Source organism: Planococcus citri, chromosome 1, assembly GCF_950023065.1.
Source record: "Planococcus citri chromosome 1, ihPlaCitr1.1, whole genome shotgun sequence".
NCBI lineage: Eukaryota > Metazoa > Arthropoda > Insecta > Hemiptera > Pseudococcidae > Planococcus > Planococcus citri.
Genome location: NC_088677.1, coordinates 45,220,213 through 45,242,631, shown reverse-complemented (window position 1 = coordinate 45,242,631; position 22,419 = coordinate 45,220,213). Strand labels below are relative to the sequence as shown.

The 22,419-nt window shown below is 34.8% G+C and overlaps 2 protein-coding genes across 3 annotated transcripts in view; one reads left to right on the top strand and one right to left on the bottom strand.

Annotated features, from left to right (window-relative positions):
* Positions 1–22,419, top strand: part of Flo2 (flotillin-2) — a 128,842-nt gene that overhangs the window by 46,526 nt on the left and 59,897 nt on the right. The gene's annotated exons all lie outside the window — the stretch shown is intronic.
* Positions 1,396–20,738, bottom strand: LOC135832235 (glucose dehydrogenase [FAD, quinone]). Of its 2 annotated transcripts, none has more exons than XM_065345361.1 (7): positions 20,280–20,735; positions 5,994–6,561; positions 5,487–5,854; positions 4,036–4,227; positions 3,683–3,883; positions 3,182–3,583; positions 1,396–3,059 (listed from the first exon to the last, which is right to left on the bottom strand). In XM_065345361.1, the coding sequence occupies exons 2-7, from the start codon at positions 6,349–6,351 to the stop codon at positions 2,667–2,669; spliced, it is 1,914 nt and encodes a 637-aa protein (XP_065201433.1). In that variant the 5' UTR covers positions 6,352–6,561; positions 20,280–20,735; the 3' UTR covers positions 1,396–2,666. The 2 variants fall into 2 exon arrangements, with proteins under 2 accessions (XP_065201433.1, XP_065201435.1); XM_065345363.1 differs by having other exon boundaries at positions 2,849–3,096; positions 20,280–20,738.

The following is a 22,419-nucleotide window of genomic DNA, read 5'->3' as shown; positions in this document are numbered from 1 at the left end:
CATAAAATTCAGTTATTGAGAATTTTTTTATTTGAGTTATTATATAATAGTTTTTTGATTTAATTGTGAAGCTGCAGTTCTCATTGAGAAATACTAGTAGTTCTATTTTACTGTTAGAGATGATATTGTTGCTTTTAATTACAATCGATCAAAGGTAGAATGAAAAAAAAAATTATACTTTACATTTTATTCTTTCGTGGACTTTTCTTAGCGTATACTTTTTGCTACCCACTGCATTTATGATATTAACGAAGGCTCGAGGATAATGTGGCCAAATTACTTGATTACCTATTAATAGTCTTCATTTTTTTCGAACCAAATTAATGAATTTATTTCAATTTCTTTCATAGTGCTACCTTCTTTTCATCACGTAGATTTCGAGTCGATTTTAGGTTATTAGTTCAATTTGACTGTAAACCAAGCATTCTAAAATAACACAGACAGAATTTAAAAATAAGTGATTATGTGCATACCAATTACCAATAAATAACTTTTTTTTTTTTTAAGTGAAATAACGCTTAGGATATATTATTGCATCTCAAAAATGAAATAATTTTTCATTTTCACGTTTTGTTCACTTTCACTTATACATACTACATAGGTACAATTAATTTGTGTTCAAATTTTTCTTACAGTTCGGTCCTGGCTTCATACTATTGATTTGTTAATTTCAAAAATTACAGTGAAAATTTTAGGCCTGTTAAAGTGTAAAATAAATACCTAGTAATATGCACTTATGTACATAATATTTTCATTTTTCATTCAATTTATAAAATTTTCCTGAATTTTTGGATCAATTTTCAAAATAGCTACATTAAAAAAAAAATATGTGCTGAAAATTTTACCGTTTAAGATTCGGAGGGCACTTGGTCGATTTTTCAGAGAAGTGCGTATGTCTATGTATGTACTAGGCCTACGTAAGCCTTAGTATATATTATTGCGCTTCATGTGATGTAATGTAAATAATCTAATTGTTTGAACAAATCAATTTTTCAAAATTTGAAATTTTGACTATTCAAAGTTCAGCATTATTCTTTGAAAACAGGTATGAAATAACAAAGAATATTGATATTTGGTAGGCTAATCAAAATCCTGAGCCCTGATCTAATAAATATCAAAAAATTGATAAAGATTGACCAAAGACTGCTGAGAAACGTGAGGTTTTTTTGATCTGATGTATGTATTTCTTAAAATAATGTTACAAGTATCGTAATATGTTAAGACTTGTTTTCATTTTAAAAATTTTCTAACGAGTAAGTATAAGAATTCACTCGTTTTCTATTTAAAATTTATTTGTTTTCAAGTGCCATTGAGTTTAAAGTAATGATTGAATATTTTCAACGCACAAACATTTATTTACATTTTTACAAAAATACTTAGCAGCGGAAAAAAAAGTAAAAAGTAAAGGTAACATTTATTTGTAAAAATAAATAAAAAAATCATCGTTATAAATAGAATTAAATAATAGATTAGAATAAATTGAGATATCAGGATCGATTCGATCGACTGAGGTATTTGATCACAGGTAAACAAAAGAGTGAAATCATGTTACTGCATCATGTTTTTTTTGCTGTTTGTTATTGAAAAAAACAATTTCCAAAGGGTGCATTTCTTTCAAGAGCATCAGGAGGTTAAAAAATTATAGGTACGAGTAATATCACAGCATATTTTTAATTATTTTTCAAAATTCGAGTTGAGACTTCATATTTTTTTCTTGATGAATGAATAACACTATATCCACGCTCGTCTCGTTAGGTCATGGTGACATTGATTGAACAGAACTATTTATGAAGGAAAAGAAGTATGAGATTTATTTTCATAATGTTTTCAACATTTTCACGAAATCGTGAAAATTTGAATTTAAATGCGGAGACGACTTACACTACAGATAAAAGAAAACCCACCTACTATCCCTGACGATCCCTCAGAAATACAAAAATTCATCTCCCTAGTAGAAAACATCGGCCTCACAAACCAAATCTAACCCCCCCCCCCTTACGGGTGTAATAATCTTGTAATTATAAACACCCCAAAAAAAAAAAAAAAAAAAAAAAAAAAAAACTAACGGAAGTACATAAATGTTTGAAAGCAGGTTACTGTGGACAGATTTCAATTTTCCTTATTACGTAAAAAGCGTTGATTTTCAAATTTTTCCAATTCAATGCTACGTTTTTACACCTGATTTTTCGCTTCATTTTCTAAAAAAAGGTAATAACTTTGGAAATTGGCGAAAAAACCAAACAATTTTTACGATTTGATGAATTATTATATATTTTCAGTCTCCGCCTTGCTGTGCTTCTGTTCGGTCTAATCATAGCCATAAGTCAAATATGTAATATTGTAGAAACATGTCCACTCTACGAACCCTTGGCGTCGCCTCTGATTGAGAAAACGTGATTACGAAATAATAGTACATTTTTATAACGTAGGTATATAAGTAAAATAATTCTAAAATTACCGTTAAAACAATCAGTCGCATTCACGTATAATTAAACATTATAAAAATACGTCTTTCAATATTATTACCTACATTTATTACGAGGAAAATGAAACTCTCGTAAATCTATACGTTTAAAAATTTTCATGGCTAATTAAAATTTATACACGCGGGTGTGTTATTATAAATACATGGGTATAGGTAGGTATAAAATATGGAAAGAAAAACATCACGAATCGACTAATAAATGTTGGCCAGAAAATCCTGGCGGTTTTTCACGATTTGGACGTAGCCAGTCTTCTTTGATCATGTCAGCTCCTTTTTCAGCTATCATGATGGTTGGAGCGTTGGTGTTACCGCTGGCAATGGTGGGCATTACCGATGCATCGATGACTCTTAGGTTGCCTATACCGTAGACTTTGAGGCGCGGATCGACTACAGCAGTGGGATCACCGGCTGGACCCATTTTACATGTCCCGACCGGATGATAAATAGTCATGGTTAAATGTCTAATGGCACATTCCCAATATAAATCGTTATCGAAACCGTATTTTCTACAGCCTGGTATCTGTATACGGTGTAGGCGCGAGTTGAATTGACGAAAAGCGTTCGATTTGCTGATCTGAAATGATTACAGGTGGGATTTTATAAATGGTGATCTATAAGAGAAGAAGGGTAATTACCAGCCAGCTAGCCAGAGAGGACATAAACGTGTTAAGGCGAAAGTTGTTGATTGTAAATTACCTGCAGGGCGATTTTAACACCTTCGACTAGAGTATCGATGTCTCGACGATCGGCGAAGTAATTAGCCTGGATTATCGGATAATGGAACGGATTTCTGGAACGTAGTCGTATCCATCCGCGAGATCGTGGACGTAGCAGTAAAGGCATCAAAGTCCAAACATCTTTATTGTCAATAGGCCGGAATACAGTCTCGTAAAGGTGTTCGGTGATGCCCAAGATTTTACGTACTTGGACACCTGCGTCAGAGTTGATGGAAGCTGGAGCCATATGGAATTGTATGTCCGGATAATCGTCGCTGACGTTGGCATATTTGGTGTGCACAAAAGCCAGACCTTCTACGCCGCCCAGAGTTGTCATAGGACCTCGTTCCCGCATTACGTATTGCATTGTGATGGCGATCGGCTAACAAAGAAATGGCAAAAGATGCGATGTCGTAATTCCCACATTACAGAATCTTACGTATTAAAATTGACTTGGTCAGTGATATTTTTCTCTTCATACCTGGAAACGATTTTGTACGATTGAAACAGGTTTATCTACGAGGAAAGTTAATCCGGTCATTCCGACGTGATCTTGAAGGTTATCTCCGACTCGTAAATCTTGCACTACGTTTATGCCCACTTGTTGAAGATGATCCGCTGGTCCTATACCGGATAACATTAGAAGTTGAGGACTATTTATACTGCCAGCCGAAACGATCACCTGTAAAAAAAAAAATCAATCGTTTTTAAAAGTTGCCTGTGCCTACTTTTTGGAAGTCGGATGCGTGTATAAAGTACCTATAACCTAACGTGTCGAGCTGATAGATAGTCATTTTCATTACGTAAGCGAGTAAAAATATTCGAAATAATCACCTCTCTTGTGGCTAATGCTATTTGTTTAACGCCGTGCCTCTCAAATTGAACTCCGTAAGCTTGTTTAGTTTTTGGATTTATTAGTATTCTGGTAACGTGCGAATCCAGCGCCACATGCAAATTACGTCTTAAACGAACCGGTCGAATGAATGCCTTTGCGGTACTGCATCTGCTTCCTCGTCGTATTGTTCCCTGTAACATTACATATATCGAAACATATATTGTAAGCGTACCTTACCTACCTACAAAATACTTGCAGATACTTAATCGATAATTTTTTTTATTTTAAATTGTACATAAATACCGCGAACATAGTCACGGATGGTAATTACATTTGACCGTTCATGAACCGCACCGCTCCAACTGAATCATAATTTATGCGAGGAATATAACAAATAAATTCACACGACGTGGTCGCATTCCTGCTGCGGTTACTTTCTATACAAATACGCGCGACGGCGTTTAAGGAATTGAAAATCGAATTTTTTTCGTCCACTAATAGACGCAAGTTTCCTAGTACAGTATGACCCAAAAGTCCCGACGATGAAAATATGTAGCTTTCAAATGAAGAAGTAGGCGAAGTGAGGGTGTTTCTGGTGGTTAGTTCTTTTAGTAGCGATCGCGTAAAAATTTGAAGAAAACTAATCAAAATGTGTTTCATTTTTCGGAATTTTTTTTTTTATTAAAAGAAAAAATGATTATTTAAAATATTTCGGGAAATGGAGTTCTTTTTTGAAATTAAAAAAAATGGGGGTGCTGAGCACGAATATCAACTTGGCTTTTCGATTTGACTCTTCCAACCCCTCCCATTGGCATAGCAATTTGGTCACAAGATGAAAATGCTGTGTAACGTATCGTTATTAGGGTTTTCGGAGGTACTGAATCCAAATATCTTCCGAATTTTGGGATCTCTCCAAGAGCAGGTTACCTCGCTGGCTATGCCACCAAATCACTGGGACACAATTCTTGGTGTTTTTTGCAATTTTTTCGAACTGAAAAATCGTCAAATGTTTTTGTGCCTTATTGTCTCCTACTTCCCTTGCTAAAGATGGTTTAAATTATTTTGACCTTTAATTAAAATCAACTAATTCAATGCTATATTTTTCTTTGTTTCAGGTGAGTACGAATTTTCTTCCCAAGATTTGTGAAAGGAGTGTGAACTGTGAAGCTAACTAAGCTACGTAGGTGTAGGACTGTAGGTACCTTACGTACATAATGTATTTCTATTAAAAATAAGTGGGTAAGTCAGAATGCTTTTTTTTTCACTTGTAAGTCATTTTGGTGTAAGACTTGGGAGCTTTTGGGTCACACTATTCGTATTATTGTGTAATCTGTAGTGTGTATGTACCGAGACAAGCAGGTTAGTTATTTGTTTTTTTTTCTTCTTCGATAAAATTATTTGTATTACGCGTCAATCGGAAAGCTACTGAAAAAGGAGTTAATGGACCAACCTGAGCAATCATAAAGCCGGTTTGGTGTGCACCGTTGATGTCGCGGACCGGGTAACCATTTTGCCTGCCAGCGTCCAAGAAGGCGACCACTAACGGCGTATGCCACGGTGATTCCTGCACCGTAAGATATCCTCCTTTATGATGGTACTCGGTACGTGCCAAATAAGGATTTCTGTTGTCTTCGGATTTTTTGAAATAAGGAAGTACGTCATCGTAGCCCCAGCCTGGATTACCTAGTTCTTCCCAATGATCGTAATCTTTCCGATTTCCACGTACGTACAACATGTAATTTAGAACGCTCGATCCGCCTAATACTTTTCCTCTTGGCCAGTTGCATCGTCCACCTTTCATGCCGAGGCATGCTTGACCTGCGAAGCATCAGAAATGATGATAGCGGTATAATTGATTTTTTTCTCGTCGACTGGTGACGATAGTACCATTTACGCGATATTTTGTGTCTGGATGAAAAAAATAATTCGCGTAGATGCGTATTAATTTTTTACTCACCAGTTGGTTCGGTTTTGTATTGCCAGTCTAATTTGGAAAGCTGTAAATACGCGGAAAGCGAAGGTACATCAGAAATCTCATTCTCATCTGGTCCGGCCTCTAGTAAAAGTACAGTCCAGTGGGGTATTTCGGAAAGTCGACTGGCTACGACGGCTCCAGCCGACCCGCCACCTACTACGATGAAATCGTATTGCTTTCGGAGTTGCTTTTGGTCTATGGGGTGGGATTCGGGGTCGTAAACGTCGTAATGGAAGTAAGCTAAACCGGCGAACAAAAGTGGCATAAACCATAGTCCGGCGCTTACCAGACTAATACCAGCTTTCAAGGCCGTACCTATTGCAATTAGCGAAAATATCATAGTATGGCACTTCACATAATTGTCCACGGATCACTTTGTTCCGCGATTTTATTAATTTCGTTTTTAAATTAGTTAATTGATGGCGTAATTTTTGCAACATCGTGAACGATATGGATGGTGTTTCAATTCTGATTGCTCAGTCGATCGACGGATATCGGCTGTGATGCTGTTGACGATTGTAAAGACATGTTGAGGTTTTGTGGCGAGTATCTGAAAACCAAGCGGAAACATAGTTTAGGTTATTGACATGATTGTATTGTTACATTATTCTGTATCGATATTGAGAGAAGCTTGGATCGATGAATAATAAAATTGTATGCATTCTTCGATTTTGTTGACGACTGCTCTTAATTTTTTTGAGGATTTGAAAAAAGAGTCGTAAATTTTCAACGAAATCTAAAGTAACTGTTCAGCTCGTTGAAGCATCTTTTCAAAATACTGAAATTGGAAAACGCGATTTTTTGAATTTTTTAAACGAATTTTCTGCTTATTGTAAACAAGTCTCAATGTGACCATTTGCCTGTCTCCTATATCTTTCGCCATTTTTATTGTCTTCTCTTGCTATTATGAAAAAGCCAATTTTTGAATTTTCATTTGAAGTAAAAACTACCTGGGTCATTCCATGCCAAATCGGCGGATTTTTGCACGAGGGGTCTTCGATTTTTTTCAAAATCAGATCATTTGTAGAGGTCATCAAACGATGACGAATGACGCAAACCGGACATTTTTTCGATTTTTTTTGACGGAGCCGTGGCGCTTCAAAGTTTTCCAAAATGGCCGAAAATGGAAAATTTCAGTTGCAAATTGCTCCGGTTGTACGTGGTATAGAATTTTGAACTTTTTTTCAAATTGTAGTACTTTGAGAGGGTAATCGACGAGTGATGTCAAAATCAGTGTTGCCACTTTCAAAAACCTAAAAAAATCGATTTTAAAACTTATAATTTAAATATAACCACGATCTCGGCGAGTAAAAATTCTGAAAAAATTCTCAGTTTTAGTCCCTTTTATGTAGAATAACATATCAAAAAATTAGACTGGCATCTTTTTTCATTTTCGAGAAAAAAAAATTACAAGTTTTACAATTGCTGCAAAAGTACCATCCGAAACCTAAAAAATGAAAATTTTTGCATTTTTGAAATATTTTACCAATGTGTAGACGATAATGTGAAAAAAATCCCCCTCCCCCCAATTTGTCGACAAATTGACGAAAAATGCATTAATTTCACTCTTGAAATAAAAATTTATAGCACGAAAAATGTCAATTCGTTGACAAATGGGGGGAGGGGGATTTTTTTCACATTATCGTCTACACATTGGTAAAATATTTCAAAAATGCAAAAATTTTCATTTTTTAGGTTTCGGATGGTACTTTTGCAGCAATTGTAAAACTTGTAATTTTTTTTTCTCGAAAATGAAAAAAGATACCAGTCTAATTTTTTGATATGTTATTCTACATAAAAGGGACTAAAACTGAGAATTTTTTCAGAATTTTTACTCGCCGAGATCGTGGTTATATTTAAATTATAAGTTTTAAAATCGATTTTTTTAGGTTTTTGAAAGTGGCAACACTGATTTTGACATCACTCGTCGATTACCCTCTCAAAGTACTACAATTTGAAAAAAAGTTCAAAATTCTATACCACGTACAACCGGAGCAATTTGCAACTGAAATTTTCCATTTTCGGCCATTTTGGAGAACTTTGAAGCGCCACAGCTCCGTCAAAAAAAATCGAAAAAATGTCCGGTTTGCGTCATTCGTCATCGTTTGATGACCTCTACAAATGATCTGATTTTGAAAAAATTCGAAGACCCCTCGTGCAAAAATCCGCCGATTTGGCATGGAATGACCCACCTACTACTCGTGAGTACATAACTACATATATCGACTGATTTCTTGATAGAATGGAAACGAAGTAATAATCGCAACACGCAATCCAATCAAAGATATTATTGCACTAATCTTTCGATCAAATTGCATCTTTCGATTAAAATCACATCCGACTTTTGTAATCGAAACGTCACAATTCTTCGTTTTTTCACATATCTTTCTCTGATTACGACGACTACTAAATTATGGGAATAAGAATTAACGATATGCTTAATCGTGATGGTAGAAAAGCACGAAAGAACTTTCTTTATAAACGTGATAACGCTAATCCGTATTGAATAAAAATCATTCAGAATATCACCAGGTAAAATGGTGAGGTACGGGTGATTTATGCGTAGGTCTAGGTATTCAGATGGATCTTAACTTAACGTTTGCTTTGCTTCGCTTTGTACTCTGTAAAGGTAAAGCGTGTAGCCGATAATTCAGCTCTTTATAGTAAGCACCAAACAGTTTCCCATAAGGTCGTCATAAAATACGTGTTCAGGTTGATCAATTCAGAGTAAACTATAGCTTTGAAGTTACTAGTGTGTTGAAATTCGGTGTATTTGTGTGTTCGAATAATACCTTATCGATTAATTTTTACGATTTTTCATGTAGCATTCATTTTTCAATAGACTCGGAATTGAAAATAATCGCTTTAAAGTTCAGGGGACATGCCCACTATTTATACGTACTCAACGCTTTTAACATTCGAAATAGTATTAAGGATTTTAAACAAGTACCAGGAATTACAAAAAAGCCTCTTTCAAGTCATGAAAACTCGTTTTTTCGCAATGTGGAGAGGTCAGAATTTTTCCATCATGCTTTAGAAAAAAATGTGTCAAGTTATTCTTGCTTTTTTTTTGTTTTTAAAAATGGGTACCTTAATCTCGCTTGTCTAATGCTCCCAAACTGCATCTGTGAGCTAAGAATCTGATGAAAAAATATCAGATTGAGATTCCAACAAAAAAGGAGACATCTTTGAATTATCGAAAAAAAAATTAATTTAGTAGAAAACGTATCCATGATTGTTAATCAAAACTCGTATCTTTTTTAATTTTTATTTCATACTGAATTTTTTTCACCCATCTTCATTGGTTAACAAGATAGTGTTTTGAAAATGTTTACCCAATTTTTCACCCGGTGAACCAAGATGAACATGGCCTAATCGAATCGGAATTTCTTAAATTCCCGAGCAACAGTGCAATAAATGCACACGTATGTAATCGGTGATAGGCGTGCATAAATCGATGATATGTCACGATCTACTGCCCACGTAATACTTTTAGATCTTCTTCACTGTATAAGAAGAAAATGAACCGCCTTCGAGCACGAACGAAAAATAATTACATACTTATTAACATGCCATTGAAAGTAAAGAAATTACGGAATTAATTCCAATCGACATACATTAAAATTACGAATTCGAGACATTCACCATCGACGTATCGCCTCGTAAACTTACCGGCGAAAATTCACAATCAACGGGCGACATTTCGAAAATAATATAAAAGTTACGATTGATTTCAAAATGAAAATAAAATCTTTAGATTGATTCGAAGGTCTTACGTAATTTTATTTCTCGTATAAATACATGTAATTCGTACAACGGCCGCAGTTCTGTATTGGAGAATAAAGAAAAGGAAAGAAAAATACGCGAAATCTGTAGATAGGCAGGTTTGTGGGTGGGTAGAGGTACGTATCGTACACACGATGAGAATCTTCAATTTCCAAAGCACATTTCACAACTGAGTCGAGAATCTTGGCGAGGTCAATGCGTGATTACGCTTACGACATTTTAATATAAAATGCAGCGTTAGGCGCGAGTGGAAAGCTCTGCAAGGAGCGATTTAAAGTAAATACATACGTAGACGTACATACATTTAACAATTCGTTAATCAGTTCAAGAGACATGTGTTTGGTGCTTACACGCTAATTCGTTTACAGCATACCGAATTACCGATACCTATTTTTTGACTCAGCATTTTTCTACTCGTATAATCCTATGTATTTATGTATTTTTTTCAAACTTTCTTGACAATTTGAACGCCGAAGTACTACATATCTGATTTCACTTTGGTGTTCAGATGAATGTGGCTTCTCAATCATACTTATACGGTTTTAGGTATCGTAGCAGATTTTTTTCGTTCTCAGTCATCGTGATTTTTGCTGTTTCCGAAAATTTTGATGCGCTTGATGAAGTCAAAATTAAACTTTGAGGTTCGCTTTCGATCTTTTTTTTTGCTTCTGGGGTCGAAGCAGTCAATGCGATGCCAAAATATCCGATAATTGCTGCCATAATCATTTTCAAAATTTTCAGCTAATCTCCCCTCCTATTACATGAATTCGTCTCAAGATTATCAAAATATGTATGATTGGAGTACATAACCTACTTCAATTTTTTTTACCAAGAAAATTCTTCAAATAAGACGATTTAGCTATGGTGCGATAAAAGCGTACCTTTTAGTTATAGCCACCCTAATGTAGAATAATTGATAACATTTGTCGCTCATGATATTTGGGAAATTTTTCCCCTCTTCAGAATATTTTCTGAAAATTTGTATAAATCGGTCTAGAAAACCGGAAAAGGCAGAGAAAATTATTTCTCTGATGGCCTTGGCCATTTTGGTTCCCAAAAGCATGGCAGATGTTAATTCGGTTCTTTTTTCGTACATGCTTGAACATCTTTAGAAAAAAAATACATTTGGTACCTACGTATAATAAACCCTCATTAAGAATTGATTCAGCGCAAACGTGGGTATATTAAATTTCATGCATGCGGATATCGTAAACGTATCAGACGGCGTTGTAAAAATCAACTTTTCTAAAAATGTAAGCATAAATTTTAATTTGGAATAAAACGTAAATTACACGCTCGTAAAACATAAAAAAGACCGTGCAAATCGCAAAATCATTAATTTACGTAAATAATCGACAATAATATATCGGTGAAATTCCAAATACATAAAAATCTGCACCGTTATAATGTACCTGAAATGAAAAACTCGTCGCGTCGGAAATGAACTTATGTATGTATGTACTATGTATACAAAGTCTGAAAACTGCGGAATTCAATCATAAGGTACACGAAAACCATTAAAAAAAACATGATTTGATTATTTTGTTATCTGTGATCGTATAAATGCATTATACCTTAAACTTTCGTGTTGAAATGACATGAAAATCTCTCACTAGCGTAAGTACGAGTTCGAGTAGGTATCTCTATAGTAAAATCTCATCAATATTATGCTAGATGCATTTCACTACATACAAAGTATAATGTAGATTTAGAATGATGCACTGTAATGCATAAGAAGAAGAGGGGGGATTATCTACCTAAAATTTAAAACGTCTCTTAAAATTGTAGGTACATAAACTATGCAGACAGCCCAGACTCACCAATTGAAACATCATTCATAATATCGATGATGTTTCGCGGTAAAAGTACAAATATGTCCAATTATTAAAATCGCTGCGGGAGAGATAAAGATGGTTCAATCAGTTCGGACATCATATAGTGCTCTATACAGTTGTCATTGTTTTCTTAAAATATCTGGGCCAGATCTTACCACATCTAAATAGAATGAAAACTATTTCTATTCGTTAAATACCGCGCGTGATAATTACACCAACAGCGAGGACCCATTTCAAATATCACTACCAGGACTTTATTTCGTCTATATAGCTTTCATTGAGGCAAAGCGATGAATCTTTCTGTGTATTTCTAGCTTGTGTACCTACTACCTAGATCTATGAATGATGCTAAAAAAAAGTCATATGCGAGGCAGTTGAGTGACGCTCTTTGTAACTTCTTCCATTTAGTCGAGTCTATTTCCTCATTTAATTTTGAAGGGTGTCATTTCCTCGTTGATATGTGTTTTAACGTAACTAGATTTATTACTTAGGTTACATTATACAAGTACCAAAAATTAACTGCGATTATTTTTTTCCGAGTACAATTACAAGAGTATGCTATTCGGTCTCTCATATTATCGTGTAATTGAGATACATTTCTCGTCATGATACCTTCACTTAGAAAAGACCATTCCCATCGATTTCAATTTAAATTTGCTTTAAACCGGCTGCAGCATCGTCATTTGAGGTAAGTTGACTGAAACACGAGTTTTCGTCGACCTTATCATGTTGGATGAATAAGCTTCTAGACATACCTTACCTATGTTACTCCGTGTACTGTGTGTAGAGAGTTAACCGGCAAATATTTGCTCACTATTTTGAATATGCACACAGTTTCACCTAGATGATTTCTCCATGTCCATTAGTATAGATTTGTTAACAAAATTCGATCCCGAGAACGAGGGTAATATGTTTTCGCGATTATTGATCTGTTTCAATAAGTATTCCAAATGGTTCACATGTTGGAATTTTCCATGGGGTTTGAAATAATTTTAAAATCTGCCCTTTATCACTTTGAACATATAAAATGAAGTTATCTATAGCCTGCATCTTCAAAAATAAATGCCTGGACGTACATACATATAATATTGCTCGAATCATTGCTTTTCTACCTACTTTTCGAAAAATGTTCAGGCTCTTTTTCTGAATCTATTTCGCAAAAAGAGGAAATTGTAAATTTTTCAAGAACTGAAAATAGAGCATTTTAATAAACTTGAGTTATTGAGTTATTAGTACATAATTATATACGATTCATTTCTCACTTAATAAAGAATCACGAGGAAAAATTGTGTCAGATGAAGACTTTCCCAAGTTCCAATATGTAGGTATGTAACGTCTAAATAATTGCTGAGTTTTTGACAGTTTCTTTAAAACAATAGTTCACATCACATTGGCCAAATTAAAAATAATTATTTGACACGATTGTGAACATTCGCACGTCAAATTACTTTCAAGGATTGTATATCCTTCTACGGTATTTTTTTGTATGTTATAAATTATCATCGACAAAACGCATCACTTGAAACTTCACGTTGCCCAATCAAGTAGCCATCTTGCTTTCAATTAGGTGAAAAAAATCGAAAAAAATCTAAGGATGAAAGGTGGGTTAAAATTGACTTTGAGCTGTTTGCATTCGGACCATTCTTCAGTAAATGAAGATCAGCTCTAAAATATTTTTTCACATTTTATCCTACATCGAAAGCATTATAAAAACAGTGACAAAGGTTTAACGTGAAATAAAATTCATCTTTGCGAAGTAAAACTTGTTTGACTTTCTGGTTATACTTACTTACCTAATATTCTGTAATGTATAAAAAATACATCTTCATATTCAAAGGGATTGAAAACAATAATTATTGGCGCAGATTTGAATAGCGAGCAAATCTTCAAAATCGAAAGCATGAATTGACCGCAACACTATCCATCACTAGCTGACTCGAACACGTGTTATGACACTGCCCTCCGCTGTACTAGTTCCATTTCGACGAACAATTCTCATCGCGGTGAAAATTTACAAATCATAAATCCATCAAACACTAAATCTCTCATTTAACTGGCGTGTCAGTTCATTATTACGTGAATGAGTCTTTTTTATTCATGCTTTTTTTCCGTATACCATGGTTCCAACATCTTATTCTTTCATCTACGCTAATAATGAGATCTCCTTTAAGAACTCTGAAATTATTGTACTTAATGCCATTTTTAATGCTTAATATGAAGATGATTGCGAAACGTGAAGGTCACGATTACATGTCTGCCAGATTATAAGATAGTATAAAAGGTGAGTCCTTAATTATAATACGCGGCAATAGCGAGCTCACTTTCCAGATGAAACCTTTTGAATAATGCAGTATATGTAGTACTGTAGCCTATAGTAGAGTGAAGTTCGTCAGCACATGGGTCCAATTGGACCTATGTGCGCATCCGCATAGCACAAAAAGCGTTTTGTATATTAATACGCTGGGTTAAACTGTTTGAGCTCATCTCGAAGGCATTTAGTGCCTCATTTTTCGCCATTAAAAGTGTCTGTCGTTGAACTTTTGTTGTGGGGTCATTCGTAATATTGCGAATGTTAGAAACCAGTCTTCCGAATATGCACTTCGTAATCTTCCGTAATAAACTGGAGATAACGTTAACAAATGCTCATTACGTAATTTTAGGATAGAGATCTGTAATCCAACTGCAATTAATTATTTAGTTTTTTCTCAATGTAGCTTGTTTAAAAAATTTCATTGAGGCTATTTTTGAGCAAAAGTTGCTTTGTAATTTGTACAGGGTGTTCCAGAATAACCTTTCACATTTTGGTAACCACTGATCTGTGTTCAAGAGGAGCTAGGGGAATGGTAAAGGCGGTTCTAGGTAGCCAAAGCATGCCGAATTATGTTTCAATAGTTATTTTTTGCCCTGGAGAAGTAGATGGCTGCACAGTGTACTTTTACTGTGAGGTCCTTTTTTAAAAATAAAGACTCCCGGACCCCTTTACTTTACTCATCAGTAACAAAGCTCATTTTTAACTAAACAGTGAAGTGAATATACAGAATGTGCGCTTCAAGTGTACAGAGAATCAGTTGATAATACTCGAGAAACCTCTACACTCCGCCAAGTTGACTGTTTGGTTGGGCGTGGCTAAGTTTGGTGTAGTGGGACCATGTGTGTTTAATGAAACAGTAACGGTGAGGGGTAAGGCAAAATGTTGAACGAGTTTCTTGTTCCTGAACTGAAAGGCAGACGATTATATAGTGTATGTATAGTTACTTACTTGGTTACAACATGTTGGAGCTACCTATCATTCAGAGACCAACACAATATGTTTAGCGCGTGAGCACTTCGGTCATTGAATAATTTCGTTGAACACAGAAATTTAATGGCTACCTCGATCCCCTGATTTTTCCGCCTATGATTTTTTTTATGGAGTTACCTCAAGTTAAAAGTGTATCAGGATGAATCTAGGACTCTAAAACATCTTCTAGGTGATATTAATCGTGAGTTGAGACTGATTGGAAGAGAAGTGTTCAATAATTCGAAAAAATGTTTGGTTGAATGTGTCAAAAATGATGGAAAATATCTCGATGGAAAAATTTTTAAAACTTTATTTTTAATGGAAACTCAAATATATGGTCTAAAAACGGCATGTTTCTACTTCATTTTGGTTGTAAAAGAATTTTTGTAAACATTTTTCTCTCAGAGTAATAAGAAAAACAAATGTGAAAGGTTATTCTGGAACACCCTGTATGAAGGATCGAAGAAGTTATACGCTCTCGTTTCTCCAGGGTGTCTAGTATTATGGAAAATCGAGAAAAAGTCGAGAAATTTGCCTTTCTGGTAAAATTAACTAGCCTATACTTACTAATTGATAATTATTGAACGAATTCTACTGTTTTTGCGAAGAAGTCGTCACGATCTCTTTACTTGTGTTATCTTTTGCAGTTTTTCAAAGTTAATTTTTGAGAATTTTTTCACAGCTGTTTCGCCTCATGTAACATTAACTCGCCGAAGCCTTTATTATTAAACATGATAGGGAATTTTTCAAAATTTCATTGGATCTGTTTGCTAACTTGAGCCAAAAATTTAAATAGGGAGGGAGGTGAACATCGGAGAGTAGCTTTTTTCTCATCTTTGGAAAGAGAAGAGAAAAATGTTCAAATGCTTTCAAAATTTTTTAATATATTTGGCAACGCAATCCTTTGAAAGCTAAAAAAGTCAACCTCAAATGAGCCTCGTAAGATTGAAATTGTGTAATTTTTTGGTTTGGAGCCGAAGAAATTATTGTTATATCAAGTGCCAATTTTCAATATAACCTGGGAATGTAACCCCCTTTCCCTCAGTTCCTCTAAAGATCTTGATACCCTAAATGTGTATGATGAGAGTGCTTGAATTTTTCAGCTATTGGAAAATTATTTAAACAAAACGATTTAGTCATTGAGTCTGGATAAATTCAAAATTTCAAAATGAGAGCCACCCTAATTTCCCTCTACTGACATCAGCTTCGTAAACACCTGGCAGAAGTTTGTTGAATAGGTTAATAAATTTCGTCGCTGATAGTATTTTCCCATTCTCCAAAAAAAAACCGCTATTTTATGTGTAAGGTATAGATGACGCTTGAAAAATATAGCAATGGACGAAATCGGCCTGAAAAACTACGAGTAGATTTCTCTGAAAGGCTGGACAACTCGTAAAAGGAATTTTGTGACTTTTCGTTAGGTTTTTACAATTCTCATATTTTGCTCGAGACTGAAATTCGAATTGGTCTAATGTCTAATACATAAATCGTTTCCTTGCTGGGTGATTTAAAATTGATCTGTTTGTTTCATCGAGTTGAAAACATGTAACGAAAATCATTTGTCTGAAAGCACTTTCCAATAAATACTTTACCGGCATCGGAAACAATCGAATGTGTAATTATCAGCATTAAGGAGCTTCAGGGTCACTGGTGTCATCGGCTCGGCGCGGCGCAATTCTTTTCTCTTTGTATAACGCGCGATTTTGTCATTTGTCATCGCTATTTTGCTTTTTCCTATTCGAAGGCACTTACATTTGCGTACGTCGCAGATTAAGTCATGCGGATGATTTTTGTTCAAATGAAAGTGTTCTTGCATAGCAAATTTTTCGCCTGGAGGTCGAAATTTGCGCGATACGTCGCGTCACATTGCTTTGCTAACGTCCACGTAGTGTCCATAGCTGGATAGCCCGCTGGCATACTCGCAGTTTAGGATAATCGATCCACTAAGATCGTCGAGTGCTATTTTCTTCAGCTTTAAATGATTACACAAGATACGAAACGAGGTGTAGGCGATGAAATGATACAGTCTGGTTCTGCATAATGCGTTGACGTTGAGTATAGTTCAAGTTCCTGCATGGTTGTTGGAGTTTTGATGCGAGGGACAGATGCACGAGTTTTAAAATTCAACCGGAATAATTAATTAGTTCCTAATGACCTTCGGTGTTGTGTTTTTGTCTTTCTCTATAATTCCTTTCTTGTAATGTACTTTCGTGCTCCTCGTACCTATGTAAAATTGATTATGTTATTTTGAATTTTTTCAATTCGAATTTCCGCAGGAGTTTTAAGTGGTGAAATTTGAGTAAAATTGTTTAGATTTAATGCCCCATTGTCTTGCCGGAAATTATCGTCGTCTGTATAAATATTTTACTCGATTTACCGTCTATATGTCAAATGGTACGAAAGTATGTAGGATAAAATAAACGTTAAACCTGTGAATCTAGATAATTTATGTCACAGTTAACGTTGGGTGGTTTTTTATAATCTGTGTGCGGTGTATAGTTTACTGTGTGTAACTGTGTACATAGCCTCATATAACTTATACGTGTTTGAAAGTCTAAGGTGTAGTTGTTTTTAAGCGACGATGCGGCATGGCACACGCGGGTCTATTTGACATAATTATGGGGGCTTTTTAATGCGTACCTAGACCTACCATGAGATTCTTCTTTATTGAATACGGATAATTTCTGACACGCCGATTATCATTCGAACCTTTTCGAATTGTTTGTCATCGACTAACCTCATACGAGTATTATGCGCAATGTCCGAGGAACTTTGAGGAATACAATTATTATTTGTGTTCGGTAGTGTTTCACTAAAGCTGGTAATATTAACAAAATAGGCACGTAACTGGATGAAAAATGTAGGTTTTAGTATTCTCGTGTGATCACTGGTTCGTTTGTAGTATTTGCATATAAGTACAATTTTAATGATATTTTTTCAAGTAATTTGGAAGTTTGGTGGGTTCATCCGATTTTAAGATGCGGCTGTTGGTATAATAATGCGCTTTCTATCATAATTTTAAAAGAATACCGTGCAGACGAGTATATTAATTGCCGGTTACCTATGGTAGTCCATTGCACATGTAAGGACACGTTACGTCTGCTGGGAGAACCTACGAGTGCGAGACTAGTTTTATGGCGAATGAAGCGATTTTTTTTTATGTTATTTTTTATTATTAAAAGCCGGTCAGATCGACAACTGGTACTTGATAGATGGCTATGAGCAGTATCATCTTTGTTTATAACCCTCTTTTTCTCATTCCTTATGCAATATTACGACGTTTTACTTTCTCTACGAGTTTTCTTTCCGAGAATAAGTTCCGCTTCCTTTGCGTCTCCTTCAAGGTAACTTTGAAATTATATAATATCGCGGTCTGTCCTACATTTGGGTGTAATTAGTCAAAATCGCTTATGCAAGTTGTTTACATTTCGATTTGTCTGGCTAGGTGTGTTTTTATTTCTATTTTTATTGTTGTTTTTTAAATTCGCGCAAAATGGGTGTTTTGTGACGAGTCGTCGTGTTCGAGAGTTTGATGGTCAACACGATTCTAGATTGGACGTGAACTTTTCGGAAAAAATGCTTCAGGAGAGATTAGTACCTTTTTATTCTTGTATCGTATTTTTGATGTCGAAATATGTACGAGTATAGTTCAGCGTTTTGTTGCGAAAAATATAAATGGTAGGTAGAGGTACTTAAGTAGAAATACATTATAGAACAGAACAGGGATTAAAAAGATTGAGAAATTGATGTGGTTTTCTTTTGGATACCTATATCGTGTGTACGTGTTTGGGTCAAGGAAAAATTGAGTTGAAAATGTTGCAAGAATATCTTCTTTTTTGCCATGTAAGATGTTTTTAACCTAAACATGTAACTATTATAATGGAAGAAGGTAATTTTATTATACATAGAATGAATGGAGATGAATTTTTTTATTGCATTTCTGTTGGGATTTAAAAAAAAATGAATTCCAAAGGGGTATAGCAGGTTGAAGTAATCGAATCCTTTCGTGATGGTTTTTCAAGTACACCAAGGCGCAAAAGGTCGACTACGATGAGACATACTGTTGTCAATAATTTTAACCCCTTTTCCCCAATGCAATCCTTTCGAGAATGGGACCAAAAATTGTTTTTCAGTGTTGTATAAATACGAGTATGAAGAGTTTGTAATTTTTGCTACGAATCCTACGTTGATGAATGGCTAGAGGAGTTGTTGGAATTGAAAAAAAAAAGTTGAGCCTTCTTTACCGATCTATTTGTTACCGGATGATTAACGTGAAACTAATCGAATTCCTTTTTTTATGTTCCAGGTACGTTTCCAATTCATATCACTAATGAGAAAATATTATTTAAATTGGTAAGTTATTCTGATTTTTGTAAACTGTGTGCATACTCGTACTTCGATTTTGAGACGGATCGACGTATTTTTTACGTAGAGAATGTGTATTCGAAATTCGCGTCTCGCTAATCTGTTTCATAAGGCATTGTTAAATTCTGAATAAATGTCAGATTTCTAAAAACTTTTTTAAAAATGGGTCAGTTTGTTGAAAATATTGGACACAATCAGGTGGTAAATTCCAGAAATTTCGAGTCATGTTGACGATCGACTTTTATAAATAGGTATATGAAATCTCTTTTTAAAAACTCGAGGAAATTGATTCATTTCTAGAATTACGACAAAATTTTGAAAAATAAATTTTTGAATTTCTAAAATTACGACTGAATTAAATTTTACAACATTTTGTCAGACTTTTAAGAAGTTGGAAATTTTTGTTGTTGAATTTTTGGTATTACTCAAGTCATGTAACATTGATTTTGAAGACTTTGGAAAACCTGGGATAAATTCTTCGACTCTACATCAGACTGTTAAGAACTTGAAAACGCCCTGTCGAGTTCCTGCGATGATTTTATCAACTTGCCGGACTTTTTTGAACCAACTTGTAAACAATTACAGTGGATTCTTGACGTAATGTCAGTGTGCCCTCATTTCTAGGTTGCATTTCTCCTCAAATTTTCGAATTTTAATGAATTTTTGAGAATTTGATAAACTGTGGAAAACATCAAATTCAATTAAGGGATAAACCTCAAAGTTAAACTATCCTTTTTTTCGAATCAATTCATATTACTTCATGATAATTTTCGCTGACTTTTGCCATTTTGAAAATATTATGAGTCGCCATTTATTAATGAAATTTTCGAAGCACAGTCGCCGTTTCTTCAAAAAATATGTGTCATGTAGATTGTAGATATTAACCTTTCTAGTCGTATCTTTTGCACCTTTTAAGATTTCAAATGTGAATCCAAGCAACCTCGCAACAAGTATTATTCGATAAAATACCATACCAAAAAATTGACGGAAAAAAAAATTTACCTGTAAATGAAAAAAATGAAAATAAGAAAAGTCCAGAGCACTGGTTTTAAAACAACATCACTGATAAGTACTATTAGATAATTTCACACTCGCGTAATTTAGTAAAATAAAGAAAATTTCACAAGTAGGAAAAATGTGTCACTTGAAAAAAGCCGGGAAACGAAGTTGATCGCGAAAGAATAAACACACGCGCGAGACACGACCGGCGATGTACGACTTACGAAAACTACACTTTGAACTGACACTTGTTCTCCGCTGAGAAGCATCGAAGAGTATTTTACCAAATGGAAAGATACAGCAAAAGTATCCGGTGCGAGGTTTGCCCTATTCTCTGGAGACGGCTACTTCACTTGATGTGTTGTGTATGGCGATGTCGCTTCCTCCATAAGGCTACTCTGGTGGACGCGCATTGGTGTGCATCTCCGTTACTATGCCATGCCGCCGCACTTCGTAACGTAATACTCTCACTTTTCAAAATCACCTAAAACAATGTAGGTAATGCATAATCGTTTCGGTGAACGTGCCGATGGCGCTTAATGTACGCTCGATTAACGAGTTGACAAGCGTTTGTATGCGCTTGGCGGTTTCCAGTAATTTCTGTCGGATTGTGTGTGATTTTTAATGATCGCTTAATTGGTGAATTCTGCTTTCGTATACTGAAAGCGAGGAGGATTCCCTATCACTGGCAGCACTTTGACAATAATATTCATCCCTTCTCTCTAAATTTGAAGCAGTGAAATTTCACTGCTTAGCAGTCACGACATTTTGCTTTTTTTAAAACAGTAGATTTTTCACTGTTTTGCAGTAAAAAACTACTGTTTTAAAAAAAGCAAAATGTCGTGACTGCTAAGCAGTGAAATTTCACTGTTTCAAATTTAGAGAGTTCGTAGCAAATTTTCAAGTTTTCGCGTATGGTGGTGCATACTTCGTTACCATTTGTTGAGCTTTTTGAAATATATCCAATATCCATTTCATCAACATTTCAAGTATTCCAATAATAATGCAGCACTTCAGAAAATTTTCAAATAATGTTGAGTTTTTTTTTTTTTTTTATCCTAAGAAGTGTTTATCAAGAGATGCGAAGTCTTCAGCCATTTCTGATCTCAAATTCATAGATACTGTGGAAGTGGGTTATTTCTTTGACTGCGAAGAACTTAGGGTAGCATCTTTTTCTGTACCAGCTCTACCACTAACCTTGTCTAAGCATTTTTAACCCTTTATTAACGCATGGAAAAAGTTCATCCGATATTAATTACTAGAATTTTTATGAGAGAAGTTGGTGTGAACAATCAGATTGCGATATTTGAAAAAAAAATGAATTTGAGTGATCATCGATGACTCATTTTAGAAGCTGAGAATTTCCCTCAATTTTCTCCGAATCACTTTACTTAACTAAAAAAGCAGTAAATAAATGGTCGAACATATTTATAGATACTGGACCAGCCACTGCACAAGCTTCAATGTTTTCTTGACTCGAAAACCGCCATTTTCTGTATACGTGAGGGTGAGAGCTATTGCGTTACTATAGCTCTGTTTGAATGTATTTGTATGTACTAGAATAATTATGAATTTTTAAAAAAAGTGCTATTTGAAAAAAATGTTCTTTAAAGCTTCAGTTCTTAGATCATTTCAATACCTCGAGCGAGATGATTTCTGCACGCATTCAACGTATCCAATACTACAAATTCAATTATGGAACATATAACCGTTTTATATAATACGAGGTATAGAGATATTTTTACCTCTAAACAAAATTGTAATAAAATAGGGTAAAATAATGCGGTGGTTTTCAATTATTTTGAAGCAGGTGCTTTTTGCTAAAAGTACCAATAATGTTTTTTGCTACTGTTGGGTATTTTTCTGTTCAGCAATTCATGGGAACATCGATTACAAAAATGGTAAATTTCGTACAACAGTTACAAACAGTTCGAGTGTCTTAGACTAACAACATAATTTACGAAACATTTAACTTTCTAAAGAACTTCAATAATTAAATCGAAGTTCACCCATTAATCTTAACATCACGAAAAATTTCTGGTTTTCCTTGAACTAGACCAAGAAATGAAAAGCAAACACTTGTACGTGTACGACGCGGTGCGCTGACTATATCAAGGCAATCACCTCGTATTACACATACCTA

What these genes read in the sequence shown, in the direction of transcription:
- LOC135832235 (XM_065345361.1), bottom strand. Translation starts at nt 6,351, where the DNA reads ATGATATTTTCGCTAATTGCAATAGGTACGGCCTTGAAAGCTGGTATT. An exon ending in CCGGCTTTATGATTGCTCAG is followed by an intron (nt 4,228 to 5,486) that starts GTTGGTCCATTA and finishes GTAATGTTACAG; the next exon opens with GGAACAATACGACGAGGAAG. An exon ending in TCGTACAAAATCGTTTCCAG is followed by an intron (nt 3,584 to 3,682) that starts GTATGAAGAGAA and finishes TTTCTTTGTTAG; the next exon opens with CCGATCGCCATCACAATGCA.